The following is a 15,195-nucleotide window of genomic DNA, read 5'->3' on the forward strand; positions in this document are numbered from 1 at the left end:
TGTGCCTGCTTCCTAAACTATACCTGGAAGGTAATAGTAAAAATCATCACCAGACATAGATAATGTCCAGAATAATGCCTGGCAAATTTACTCAATAAAAAATAATTCTTATTACTTATTCACAATTTTTTTTTCAAGTTTGTAAAGGAAAAATGCAAGGCAAGGAAGATTACCTAGAAGGTAACAACCAAAATGTTATCAATATTTCCTTCTGAATGATTTTGGTGGGCAATTCTTTTCTACTTTATTACACTTTGCAGTATGTATTCTCTCATATCAAAGTTTAAAATTAAGTTTTTTTGCACACATGGCTTGATGGAAATTAAGGTGGAAATTTGGAACAGGGTTAAAATTTACAACGGCTTGGACTACAGCATTAATGAAATAGTAAGTCTATTATACAGATGATGTGCCAGAAATCACATTTACCTTCCCTTACTTCATTCTAAATACATCCTAACTAGAAATTACTTTTTCAAGTTTAGCCACCAGGAATAAAGTCAAATGTCTCTTGTCATCGTAATATTTCGACCCACCAAAATGAAAATTATTATTTTTTTTTAAATTAAACAAAAATCCCATGCAGACGTCCCAAAGGTGCCTTTCACGTTTCAGCTTTGATTAGCAACCGCTTTGGTCTGCGACACAGACGGCACAGATATTTCCGTGTTCATATCACCGCGACTTGATTACAAAAGGCAATGATTAATTTCAAAGCAGGCCACAGAGACAGGCCCTGATTACCGGGGGATGATGAGGGCGGAACATCAGACCTCGCTCGTGTACAGCAGTCTCTGCCATAAAGGATAAGACTTTGCAAACGTTTATATCTAGCACCGCGGGCACCGTGCACTTTACACGATACCGGGCGTTTGTGCGCTGGAGACAGATCACGCTGGTTCCAAGTCAGGCCCGAGACTCCGGGGCCACGTGGCCGCCGCAAAATAACCGAACGCGGATTGGCCCCGAGGAGCCGCCGTAGTTTCCCCTCCCGCGTGGGGTCACGACCTTCAACGTCTCCAGCTGCGGGATTCTTAGCCAGTCCGAGCACTTGGAGGACCTTTTCTCTCCAGAGGGGCTGACCCAGTGGCCGGGCTCAGTGGGTGAGCTTCGACCTACGAACCAGGAGGTCACGGTTTGATTCCCCATCGGGGCACACGCCCAGGTTGCGGGCTCGATCCCCAGTGTGGGGCCTGCGGGAGGCAGCCTATCCATGGTTCTCTCTCATCATTGATGTTTCTCTCTCTCCCTCTCCCTTCCTCTCTGAAATCAATAAAAACATTAAAATACAGAACAAACAAACACACTGAAAGCCGGGGCTGAGAGGTGCAGGCTGAGGACAGGAAGGGCCGCCGCGCCATGGGATGGCGGGCAAGCAGGGCCTGGGCCGGGAAGAGGGAGTTTGAGGCCCTTGTCGCAGGGGGCGAGGGCGGAAGGAGGGGAAACCGGGCTTGTGGGTGGGAACCGGGGGCCCTGGGGCCCTGTCCAGCCCCGTCCTGCGTGGGCCTGGTCATTGGTGCGGGCGGGGGGGGGGGGGGACCCGCAGCCGAGGCCCAGCTGGACGCAGCCCTAGAATAATCCTTCCCGGTTGCGCTTTCCAGGATCCTCGGACGCGGTTAGAAAATATTTAAGGGCGACACCAGGATCCCGGAGCCGGGCCGCGATGAGCCTGGAGTCCTTGTTCCAGCACATCCTCTCCTCCGAGCACCTGGCCCAGGAGAGCCGCCGCCAGATGCGGGAAGGTCCGCGGGGCACCGGGAGGGTCGCGTGGGGCCCGGGGCGGCAGGCGGTCCCCGGGGCGGCGGTCCGAGCAGTCGGAGGGGCTGCCCGCCGCGGGGAGGGAAGGGCGGCCGAGCGGTGCCCAAGCCCCGGCTCCAGCCACGGGCCCGGGGAGGCCGCGGTGCTGAGCCCTTCGCTTTGTCTGACAGTCCGGGCGGAAGTGAGCAGATGCCGGGACCGCATGAGGAAAGCGACCGAGGAGCTGAACGAGGAGAAAATCAAGTTGGAATCAAAGGTATTGGCCATGGAGCACGGGCTCCTCTCTCACTGGAAGAGGTGTTTTCACTTGACTTGGTGAAGGCGGTTTTCCTACCGAACTCGTTGCCCTCCCGGGAGGAGGCGGGCTGGCAGGCCGGTGAGCTAGTGCCCCGTGGCCCGGGGATGTTCAAAGTCCTGAATCCAGTGACACCGTCCAGTCTCCTATGAATTAATTTGTCCTAAAGAAGCCAGGGTGAGCGATAAAGAGGTCCCTGTCCATGTTGGGGATGGTTACAGCTTGACGCGCGCAGAGTGTCATTGGAAATGAATGATTCCGAGAGCAGTCGGTGCGGTCCATGCGCTCTGAACCATCAATAATGTAAGAAGCGGACTGTGTTGATGCAACAGCTGAATGTAACTTTCAAAGGAGTCTCTGTCTTTTGTTTTTTTTTTTTCAATTCTCTCCCACGTTTTGGACGTAACTTTTCACCCCAAAGCATGTGTTTCCCGCTAGCATGTCTCCCTTTTCTGCAGCATTTGTAAAGTTGTTATGTTAACTAGAAGCGAGGGGATCTGATGGGTTTTTGAAGGGGGGTGAGTAGGATTTTGGGGAGGCAAAGCGGTAGGAGGAACGCATGAGGGGCCAGGCCCGGGAGCATTTGGGCAGAAGGAAGGGAGATCTGCCAAAGCCGAGGGCTGAGGCCTGGGAGGCGGGAAGCCATTGCAGGCTTCTGATTGGGAGCCTGTGTGAGAAAAGGGATTTTCAGGAGCTCTCTCCGAGCTCTGGGAGGATGGGAGCGAAGAGCATCACTCAGGTGTATCACAGCGAAGGCCGTGCTAGGGGCAGGGGCAGACAGTCATGCAAAACTGTTTCTTCAGCTCCTGAAGATACACTCAGCAAGCAGTGGGGGGCGGGAGATCTGTTTGAGGAAGTCTGTTTTCTTAAAATATGTCTATTTTAACTTAGCGCTGTGAGGAATTTCCAGCTCCTTTTTTTTGAACAAAGTGACATGGATCCTCTCTCTACCCAAGAGCTTCTGCTCTTCCAATCTGCTGGAACATCACCCCGAAGCCCTCCCTCGGGCATCTTGGAAGAGATGTGTTGTAACATTCAGTGCACTGCCTTCCACCTTACAATTAAACCATAGGTACCAGTGTTTGCATCCACTTCACTATTTTGTCAGCACTATATCTGGAATTTTTTTCTTATCCATTCTTTATTTCCACTGCCTATATCCCATGCCTAGCACATAAAACATTAGCGTTTTAAGTGAATTAGTAAGTACCAATGATGAGATAATAGGGAGAGTGGTGCTGTCTTTTAAAATAGAATTTGGAACTGTTATTTAGTGAAACTTTAGGTCCCTGTATGCCTGTGAGTAGTGGATAAACTAGCTGCTAAGAGCAGTGCTAAAAGCGAAGAGAATGGGCAAAGCATTAACAATGTCATGATGTAGCTTTCTTTCTCTTTAAAAAGAATGAAGATACTTTCAGGATTGGTGACTAGAAGCTATTGGAAGTGATAGGCAAAACGTATACAACTAGGTAATGCGTAGCTAACACTTATTGAGCACTTCCTATATGCTGGCATTGTTCCATAGGCTGTACCTGCATTTACTCCATTAATCCTGGCAGAATCATGTGATGGGGTACCATCCTTAATCCCTCTTTCTAGGGGAGGAAACCAAGAGGTTAAATGACTTGTCCGTGGCATATAACATAAACACAAACTACCATAATGGAAGTACAACAGCATATTTTATTAAAACAGATTTCTGAAACTCATCTTGAATTTCTTTTTTCATATATATAATATTGTATCTGCAGCTTTTACATCTAGTTTAGGGCATTATTTTTAAAAGGTCACTTGTGTAAGTTTTTATACAGAATGTATTTTTCCGGGATTCATGAAGATATTGACCTGACAGGTAACAAATCAAATGTTAAAGAAAAAAATTTACTCTGAATATTTCTTTGAAAAAAATTAGGTTTACTCTTTGTTAGCAGGCTGTTTTGCTGGAAAATAGAAATGTAGCTTATTGATATATACAACTACATAAAAAATGATGACTCAAATATTTATGCTTGAGATAAGAAAGCAAATCCCTAACATTGTTAGAAACATTTGCTGAAATTACTAATTAATATAGTCTCATAAATGTGCATTGCTTTTTAATGAGCTCATATATGTGGGTACTAATACAATTGTAGCCTACTAATAAAATTAACATATGAGGGTCACAGTTCATATAATAGTAATTTGTAATTTAAATAATTTGATTTATAATATAGTCAAAATGGTATGTGTGTGTGTATATGTGTGTATGAAGGTTTTAAAAGTGGAAGCACAATTACAATGTAAGTGACTAATGGGAAGAACTGTAGAAGTAATCATAAATTGATTTCTTGTTTCTTTTATTCGCAGAATTAATTATATGTCTGCCAATAACAATGAAAATATATTTACTTACATATTTGATTTGGCATTTATTGGTCAATTTATCAAGTAGAAGCAGCATAAAGAGAAACTAGAACATAATTTGAATAGGCCAGTGCTTGAGTTAGTTGTACAGTAATACATTCATAAATATTTTAAGCATTTATTTTAGAAGTTGCTCGTGGTCAAAAAATGTATTTAGGAAGTACAATATTCACTTTTCTTTTGTTCTGTAAAACCCAGGTAGCATGTAATTAGAACTTGAATGATAGCATTTGCCTTTCAGGGCTCAGTGAATTCTTTAAAATATGTGGTTGCAAAAGTCTGATATTATATGGTATGAGTACATTGCGAATTGGACGGCCACGGTATGCCTGGTTAGGATTGGTAATATGCAAACAGAAAGACAAGAGCAGGATTTGCATTGATGCTTGCCAGTATACCTAGAGTTTTGGAGAGGTTTTTCTAGCATTGACAACAGAGCAAATCAAAATTAAGGAATCTCAAAATACTTGTAGTTTCTTTTAAGCACCTTTAAGAATGTGTTATGTTTTGAAAATGGTGTATAGTTAAAATAGTGTATCGTCAATCTTTATAAGTATATATATCAAACCTAACATAGCACCATACATTCTGAAAAGGAAGTAAATGGAGGAAAGTCAGAGGTGATTTTGTCTATGTTTTTTCTTTTCCCAATTTTAACTTACTGCAGTAGACATCTTAGCAATAATAAAATATTATGAACTCTTAGCCTGGCTGGTGTGGCTCAGTGTTTGGGTGTCGACCTATAAAACAAGAGGTCACAGTTTGACCTGGTCAGGGCACATGCCTGGGTTGCAGGCTTGATTGTGTATAAGGCAGCTGATCAGTGATTCTCTCTCATCATTGATGTTTCTCTCTCTCTTCTCCCTTCCTCTCTCTGAAATCAATAAAAACATGTATTTCTTAAATGTTACAAATTTTTAAAGTAAAATTATATTGAAATAAACAAGTAACTCAAGGTGCCTTCTTTTACTTAAAAATGTACACATTTCTCTTCTTTAATTGATAAAAGTTAAGAGGCTTCTCAGAGCAGCAGGCAATCTCATATCCATTAGTACTCTATTACCTAATTAGGGAAAGAGCAAAATCACAAATTACTATCATTTATACTATTGAAATTGAGATGTTTATTATTTAAATTTAATCAAAGAAAACTTTATATCCTGCTTACATTTAATGTTATTTAAGGTCTCCAACCCAATTTCTAGTATTCTTGCAGTATACTAGTACTTGACTGAGGTATGATCTTTTCTTGCTCATGTGCCACATTTTCTTATTATGAAGAGGAATTGTATATTTTAAGGAAAAGGTGGCATTTTATTGTTCTTCTGTTAAAAGCAGTACTTGAAAAATCACTACAGTAAGCATTCCATTGTTTTATTTCGTGACAGAATAGGAAGCTGTAATGATAGGTAAGGTTAGATACTACCTCCTGAGTTGTCAAATAACAGAAGTCACCTTATTTAAAAGTATCTCCCTAATAAGAGTCAGCTTAAGAAGCATCATTCAGGGGTGGAGTAGAGGGTAGGGAGACATTAACTGGGGCATTTATATGCATATTGCATAGCCCATGGAGACAGTAGTGTGGTGAAGGCCTGGGAGAGGCAGGTGTGGAGTGGACGGGGTCAATGGGGAAAGAAAGAGGACGTGTATAGTACTTTCCACAATAAAGATAAATTAAATAAAAACACGAAATAATACTTTTGCTTTATTACTCTTTCCTTAATCAGCAGGTCTCTGGGAACGGGAGTTTTATTTGAGGAGAAGGGAAGAGTCATTTTTGGAGAATGAAGGTTATTTTGACAAGGGTGGAAGGTTGGCAATGGACTTTGGAATCCAGACGGGTTCAGAAAAGATGAATGAAAGAGGTCGAGGGCAAACTGGGTACTTAGAGCTGTGCCTGTGATCTTCAGCTGCTGGAAAGAACTTCTCACATAACCCTCGGTTCTTCTGAGGTCTTATGAATTGTTTTGTCTGAATAATATTTCAGGATACGTTGAAAGGCTGCCTACCTCAGCTTCTTTGATTCAGACTAGTTACATGGCTTTAAATATAGTTCGTTTCTCCTGTAAATGACAGGCAATGTACAGTTACATGAGACAGAAAACCCACATGTCAAAAGATGGGAGTGAATTTTTATTGTCTTAATTTGCTTCACTATTCATAGCCAGGAGAAGATAGAGAAGAGGAAGGGATGGGACATATGTGACCATCACAGTAGGAAATAGATCAGATTGTTACTCTAAAATGGTATTTTTCTCTTTATCATGAGCTCCTTTTCACCTCTATTTCTTGTTAAGCTTTTGTGTTTGATTTATTTTGTTTTTGCTGTTGTGAATGGGATCTTTTTCATGCTTTTTAAAAATTTATTGATAACTAGAAAAGATACAGTCCTTAGTTTTTGTTGTTTATTTTGTTATTTTTAACAGTTTCTCCGTAGATTTTGTTAAATTTATTAGGTATATAATAATGACATTTGCCCAAACAAACAAGAGAGAGAATTGTGTGTCAGCTCTTTGGATAATTATATTTCTTATTCTTTTTTCTTGCCATATTGCATTAACAAGAACTTCCAGGACAAATTTAAGTAGCAATGGTCTTACCAGGCATCCTGATAATCCTCAATGAAAAGGTGACAGATGAGCAAAGACTTGACTGAGGTAAAGGAACCAGCCACCAAGAGGCTGGGAAAGGGATTTCCCGGCAGAGAGCACCCAGTGCAGAGGCCTTGGGGCAGGATTCCTAGTATGTTCTGGGAATAGCAGAACAGTGAGGCTGGAGAGGAGAGACTGCGGGGACTGGTGGAGATAAGATTGGACACGGAGAAAGGAGTAATAGTGAACTTTCCTTACTGTATTCGGGTTACTGTATCATAGTGAGTTATTCCTTAGGCATTGCATCTGTGGTGCAGAAATGTATTTATAAAAAATAGATCTAACTTTTTTAAAAACCTTAATATCTGCTATTGATAAAATATTCATTGATGTACTCTAGTGTTTAAAATGTCTTTTGTCTTAGTGATAACAAACACGTTTTCCCCCAATTGCTATGATTTTACAAATATGAAATCTGCATAGCTCTCTCTGTTTTCTTATGTAAAGTTGCCTCCTATACTGTTGCAGAGCTTTCAATCAGCACAATGTCAATTTCTAAAGGCTGAGATTATTCTAAACAACAGTAACCAGAACAAAGAGTAGCTCTGTGCTTTGCTTACTTGGACACACGCATTAATTTTAAAACCTCAGTCACTTTAGATTTTCAAGTTCTTATAGTAGAAAAATACCTAAAGGCACCCAGGCAGCAAGAGTGACGAAGAGTCACAAGTCATGGCTGTGCTGAAACTGACCTAGTTGACCAGATAAGTCAGCTCAGTGGGAAAACTGTAAGCTCTGTTGAAAATCAAATATCCCAAGAGGAATAAAATAGGGAAAGGAAAAATATCTTTTTTGCTGAGAGAAGCAGAATTATCCAGGGTTGGCACTGCTATAAATGAAAATTTTCCGTAACAGCAATATTTTCTGACAAAGCTTGCCTATTTCATATGAGAATGTAACTTTAAAGCTGCATGCAAATACTTTTCTTCATTTGTAGTCACAGAAGAGAGAGCGATGAGAAAGAGGAATTTGTGTTACTGCTGCGAGGGCTTCCACCCTTTCTCTTTACTCTTTGTAGCCCCCTGCGGTCCCTGCATAACTTAGGAAATAGAGTCAGTAACTTCAAAAGTATTTAAGTCATGATTTTACGTCTCTTCTACTATCTTCCCAATTCTGATCTCCACCCATCACGGTTGCAACAAAAGAGAGGTAGAGTTTTCTGAGGATAATTTATTCTGTGAAATGACCTACCTCATCTTGTGATCCTATCAATATGTTCAGGAATATTTACCTAAATTTTACATATCTGTAAATCTGGTTTTCAAACACAAGAATAATTTAAGAAATGAGTTGTGATAACAGAAACAAACAAGCAAACAAACAAAAAAGAAAGAGGAGAAACCCATTCTGCAAATAGGTGGCCATGAAAAGCTATTTCAGTCCTTAAGAGTTACTAACTTATACGTGGTAGAGAGGAACTGAGCAGCTCCAAAAGTTTTTTGTCCCTTTATTCCATTAAAATATGTAGACTCTCTGTTAATAATATTAGACCCCATGTGGTCTGCAGCCCTAACTGAATTGCTGTCCTCAGCATGTAGTCAGCACATGTAGGCATCTATTCTTTCTGATGGTCCTGACTTGAGCTTTCCCAAGCCCGTGCCTCTGTCTCTGTTATGCTGTTCTAAAATGAATGTTGCTGTAATTTTTCTATAGTTATTGATGGGGATTTTTTTTTAGGTTGATTAAAAGAGGGAAATGTAGAAGTAAAGGATAAAGAGAGAAAGGGGATGAAGATGAGTAGACTGATTAATAATTAAAAAAAAAGCAGAAAAGACCTCAAAATGGATAATTCACATAGGATTTTAGAGAAAGGGGTATTATAGATATATCCTTCTTATCATTCTTTTGAACAACTCTACTTTTCAGTTTTGAGTACATAGGTTTTATTTTTCAGGTTATGATAAAATATTCTAATTCAATGCTAATAGCTTTCTTTAATCTTTATTTTCCTTTTTTAGAAAGAGAATGTCAGCTTAGTGGTGACTTAGAGTTTAGTTGGTGATAGGTGGAACAGAACACCTTAATTTCTGAACTTGAATAATAAATTCACTTAAGTCTTATTGTGAAATTTCTTAGTTTGATAACTAGTATTTTGTCAACTTGTATGTTTCAACACAGGTCATTTACAACAGATCAATAGCAGAAATAGAATCAAGATTCAAGAATTTGGATTCTAACAGGCTTGATATATGAAATACCTTATTGGATGAAACCAAAATTTATCCAGCCCAATATTTGATCTCAAAGCATTTTTGTAGGCATTCCTGGTTACCATCCATAATAGCAACTTAGAGATTTCGATACATACGCCAGCAACCTTCTCAATAAACTGGGATGGACCTACTCTTTGATAATTATTTTCCTTAAACTTATATTCTTTCAATTTACACTATTATCAGGGACTGAAGTCTCTTTCTGGTACCAGAAGTATTTATTACTTTGAAATAGTTCTAATATTTCCACGTTAACATGATTTACAAGAAAGGAAGTCAGAGGCCCCTATTTTAGTCTTGGGCTTGCCCCTAATTATGTAACCTTTGTTAAGGTACTTGACTTCTCTGGAATTCATTTTATATGCATTTATATAATAACTAGAGGCCAGGTGCACAAAAATTTGTGCATGGGGGGGAGTGTCCCTCAGCCTGGCCTGTGCCCTCTCGTAGTCTGGGACCCCTCGGGGGATGACCACCTGCTGGTTTAGGCCCACTTCCTGGGGAATTGGGCCTAAGATGGCAATCAGACATCCCTCTGGCAGCCTGGGAGCCCTCGGGGGATGTCCATTTGCCAGTGGAGAGCAGACCTAAGCTGCAGTCTGACATCCTTAGCACTGCTGAGGAGGCGGGAGAGGCTCCCACCACCACCGCTGTACTGGCAGCTGTCAGCCTGGTTTGTGGCTGAGCAGAGCTCCCCCTGTGGGAGCGCACTGACCACCAGGGGGCAGCTCCTGCATTGAGCGTCTGCCCCCTGGTGGTCAGTGTGTGTCATAGTGACCAGTCATTCCCAGTCTTTCTGCTGTTAGGGTCAGTTTGCATATTACCCTTTTATTATATAGGATAGAGGCCTGGTTCATGGGTGGGGGCTGGCTGGTTTGCCCTTCAGGGTGGGGGTCCCCACTGGGGTGCCACTGGGGTGCCTGGCCAGCCTGGGTGAGGGGCTGATGGCTGTTTTCAGGCTGGCCACACCACCTTTAGGGTTCGGGGGTCCCCACTGGGGTGCCTGGCCAGTCTGGGTGAAGAGCTGAGGGCTGTTTTCAGGCTGGCCAAGCCTCCCCAGCGACAGAAGCTCCCAGCCTCTCCTTTTTTCCTTTTTTTTCCTGGGATTTATTTACCTCCTATAATTGCAACTTTGTAGCCTGGAGTGGAGCTCAGAGCCATCCAGGGCTTGGCTTCCTCCATCGCCAGGGGCAACCCAAGGCTCCAGCTCAGTGGCCATGGCCGGCTGAAAGCAGGTATCTGGGGTTTATTTACCTTCTATAATTGAAACTTTGTTGCCTGAGTGGAGCTCAGAGCAGGCCAGGGCGGGTGGGAGGGAAAGCCTCCTGCACTCCAGCTCCGTAGCCACAGCCGGCTGAAAGCAGGTATCTGGGGTTTATTTACCTTCTATAATTGAAACTTTGTTGCTTTGAGTGTAGCTTAGAGCTGGCCGCGCACAGGCCAAGCTGAGGGACGCTCCCCCCCCATGCATCACTGGAGCAAGCAAGCCTCCTGCTCGTTCCAGCTCCGTGGCTGCCGGCCGCCATCTTGGTTGGCAGTTAATTTGCATATCTCACTGATTAGCCAATGGGAGGCATAGCAAAGGCATGGTCAATTACCATGTTTGTCTATTATTAGGTAAGGTATATACTACATAGCTTTGAAGTATTTTTTATTCTCAATAAATGTGATGGAATTCACAATCAGACTCTTGTTTGCCATTGTTACCAATTTCTATATGATTTTATAGATCTGAACAGATGTTTTCTAATCTGTAGTATCAGACAGTGAAATACTAACTGCCCCATTCTCACTTCCCCCAATTTTAAAAGTACTCTCTGATTTCCTTTGGTCTTGTAAAATTCACCTCTCTAATCTTCTTCTATTGCAGTGGTTCCCAACCTTTTTTTGGCCATGCCCCACCTAAGCATCTCTAAAATCCTGATGCCCCCACCGTGACATATAATTCTTATTATTCAAAAAGTGAACTCCTATTCACGTGGAGGAAGCCTCAAAGGCCATGAACTTGGTCTACACAAGCTTCCAAAGAACATGGCATCCATGAAAGAGAAAAATAAAAGAACGAAAGGACAGTCGAAGTACTGAGGAAGAAATCACTAAAAAATTGTTAAAAATAATAATATGAATGATATGGAAAAATAGCAAATAAAGTTTCAAAACATAATAGAGAACTGAAATGCATAAATATGTCACAATATATATTTATATACTGTATACGAGGCCCCTAGGACCATAAGAACTGCAAAAAATTCACTGTTATAACTCATTCTTGAATAGTCAAATTGCCTCTTAAAAATCAAAAATCAAATTGCGCCCTAACCGGTTTGGCTCAGTGGATGGAGCGTCGGCCTGCGGACTGAAGGGTCCCAGGTTCGATTCCAGTCAAGGGCATGTACCTTGGTTGTGGGCATATCCCCAGTAGGGGGTGTGTGGGAGGCAGCTGATAGATGTTTCTCTCTCATCGATGTTTCTGACTCTCTATCCCTCTCCCATCCTCTCTGTAAAAAATTCAATAAAATATATTCTAAAAAAAAATCAAATTGCCCCTTAAAAATAAAATTGTCCCCCTGTGGGCCTGTGGCCCACATTGGGAACCACTGCTCTATTGATGTCTTTCTTAAGACAGAGTTGATGAGCACAGCATCAGGTACTGAAGGTGTGGGCAGATGTGCTATGGTAATATATGTGTGAGATCATATCTTCTGTTTAATTTGGGCTACTTTTTAAAATGCCAATATTTGTAGGACTTTTGAGACACATCATTTCAATGTCTTTTAGGCCCATTGCCTCTGGACTGGACTCTTTCTAAGCTCTTTACTATTCAATATCTTCTAGGGCAGAGATTTCACAGCCTGTCGCTCACAGCCTGACTTACAGCTAACATAAATCTTGCTTTCTGTAATTTAAATTAATTTTTTTTTTTCCTGTGGAGATAGGAATAGCCCCAAACTAGGAGTGATACTTTCTTAAGAGGGAGGGCCAGTACTGAACATAGTGGAAAGGGCATTTCCAGCCCAGCATCGTTTTTAGCTTTTATATATCACAGCCTTCTGACTTTTATTTCAACATACATGGTCTCAAGAGATGCTATTTTTTATGGCCCAAATAAAATAACAGTTACATGTCTAATATTAATGTTTACTATATCTCTTGCTAGTTGGAATCAATTGAGGTACTAAAGTAAAAAATAAGTTCTCAAAACCCACTTGAGGATTTTAGCAGATTTATGTTTTATTTAGTATATAACTATCGCCATGGGATTCAGTTTTTGCTTATGATTTGTAGCTTTTATTTCATTATTTTATTAGTCATGTCTATGATTTATTCATCCATATCTTTCTTATGAGTGATGAGAACAGAAACTTGTTCTCTTTTTAAGGCTGTCTTGAAGCAGATCTCCATGTGTGTAGTCAAAAACCTTTAGTGCCTAAGTGAAGAAATGTGCTAGATATTGGAAAGGAAAAAGAAAACAGATTATCTGTGCTTGAGAAGCCTATAGTTTTATTGGGGGAAGAGATTATAAATATCATAACTATAAAGCACTTATATTATAAGATAGTGCATATTAAGTAAGGTGTTTAATGTGAATTATAATTTGTATGTGAAGATAGTACAGAACATGTTTTATACTATACAGAGCTGTTCTATTAACTAAGGTACCCTAAAATGTATAATTGGTTCATTTGGATTTCTGATTTTTTTAATTTTACTTTAAGGTTCAGCAGTTTTGTGAAAAATCCTCCCTCTTACAGCTTTTGAAAACTCATGAAAATGCCTTAGAAAGACAGTGCAATGAAATTATAAACCAAAGGAGTATGCTTCTCCAAACCTTTGTAAGTCTCCAGCCACTTAGAGAAATCTATTTCACTAACTGTGTCTATTTGAATACACTTAGGTGTACTTTTAGAAAATTACCCACAGGCACGTTGTCAGATAGTCCTGTCAGATACAGAAAGTATTAAGTGCTATTTAAAAACAGTTGGTAGTTTGAAAGAGTATTTATTGGCAAGGATACAGTATGCAAATTATTTGTAATTATAATAGCATGAAAGAAACAGTGAAACTGATTTGAATTGCTCAGACTTCTAAACATTGGTTTTAAGGCTTTTGAAAAGCAGAGAGGTTTGCACTGTAGGCATATTTATGGATGTGGGTGAAAAGATGGATTTTGTTTATCTTTTTATCATAAGTCAGAGCCAACAGACACAGTAGTTTTAAATGATAGGGGCAGTTAAGGAACATAACTCGCAATTAATTGACATTTCAAAGAAAATACATTATAAAATATTAAAAATATATATCTAAAGTCAACAGAATCAACGACCGGTGGTTTATGAATGGCATGGCCAGTTTCCAAATGTAGCTCATAATCAGTTGGCATTTCCTAGGAAAAAAAATAGAAAAATGTGGTAATGTTTGGCTTCTAGCTGTATCAAAAGTTTAGGTTCTAACATTGTCCAAAGTTTTTGGAAATTTTTATTTCTACTGCATGTTGATAATTCATAAAAATGTAAACTATTTAGAACTGAATTTAAAATGAATATATAATTTTGCTTTCATTGTATACATTTTAAAAGGTTTCCTTTGATTTCCTCGTTTGTTTCTCTATTTTTTATAAGGCAGTAATTTCTTTGCATATAGATTTTTATATTCCAGTTTGGTCATTTAATTACTTTACTACCAAATTTATAGTGCAGTGACAAAATGGAATATATGATTATAACTTTAATATAGAAACAAACACATATATAATGATGAGTGGTAGAGTTTCTACATCAATAATTTTCCCAAAATATTACGAATAAATCTTTCATGTGAAAATAGTTGGCTGTTATTACATAATAGCTTTAGCTTTTTATGAATATCACCAGAGAAGTAAAGCATTTTTGTGACAATACCGAGAAGTATAATGCTACATTTTGTTGTTAATAACTTCAAATGATTGCATTTTAAATCACAAAATAAAAATATTTTTGCAATTACTTCTTGTATTTGATCCTTTGTTTCTTCTTCTTAGGAGGCTACTAAGAAAAAAGTGATAGAGGAGGAGGAAAAATTTATTAAGGAAATTACAGACTTCAATAATGAATATGAAATAACAAAGAAAAGAGAGCTTTTGATGAAAGAAAATGTCAAGATTGAAATATCTGACTTAGAAAACCAGGCAAACATTTTGAAAAAGGGTATGACTATATAATATTACCTCATTTATCTGGCATTAATGAAATTGAGCTTGGCTTCAGATATTTTTGGTGGAGATGTCTATGGCATAAACAGGTGGAGACGCCCAGAAGGCAGGTGGAAATGTGGTTGTGAGGCTGATAAGAGAGAGCAGAGCTAGAGTATTAGGTTTGGGACTGAATCCAGAGGAGTTGGTGACATCATGCAGAGCAAACATGCAGAGGGAGCCTAGAGGAGAGCAAAGACCAAAGCTAGAAACTAGGAAAGCAGAGAATTTAAGGAAAGGAATAGAAAAAGAATTAGAGTAGTCAAAGAGGAGAACCAGTAGACAGTAATATTTTGGAAATTAAAGTAAAAAAAAGTTGTTTGCAAATGAGTGTGAATCAAAATACGAAATTAATTTGACAATCAGAAGATGTCATGAACAGTATCATAGAGTGGCGGTTGAGGAAGTAGAGAATGAAAATACAAATGATATTAAATGGAAAATGAGTTTTTCATGGAAGTTGTTTTAAAATGTACTGTTGGATTCATTTAGTCAATGAAGAATAGTAAACACATTTAACATTTTTATTGACTTAGAGCTATTGTTATGAATATTTTATTGTGCTTTACATATGACAATTTTTATTATTATAGGTAATATTTACTAGGCATATGTCATATAAGAACCACCATCCTGAAGATTATA

The 15,195-nt window shown here is 39.7% G+C and overlaps 1 protein-coding gene across 1 annotated transcript in view; it reads left to right on the forward strand.

Annotated features, from left to right (window-relative positions):
• Positions 1-1,663: 1,663 nt before the first annotated feature.
• Positions 1,664-15,195, forward strand: part of CCDC172 (coiled-coil domain containing 172) — a gene marked incomplete at both ends in the record, with an annotated part of 29,315 nt that continues 15,783 nt past the window's right edge. Inside the window, 4 exons of the mRNA XM_081104995.1 lie at positions 1,664-1,742; positions 1,929-2,014; positions 13,040-13,156; positions 14,341-14,506. Of these exons, the coding sequence (XP_080961121.1) occupies positions 1,664-1,742; positions 1,929-2,014; positions 13,040-13,156; positions 14,341-14,506 (448 nt within the window). The remainder of the gene's footprint in view (positions 1,743-1,928; positions 2,015-13,039; positions 13,157-14,340; positions 14,507-15,195) is intronic.

This window comes from Myotis nattereri, assembly GCF_964212035.1.
Source record: "Myotis nattereri genome assembly, chromosome: 13".
NCBI classification, from domain to species: domain Eukaryota; kingdom Metazoa; phylum Chordata; class Mammalia; order Chiroptera; family Vespertilionidae; genus Myotis; species Myotis nattereri.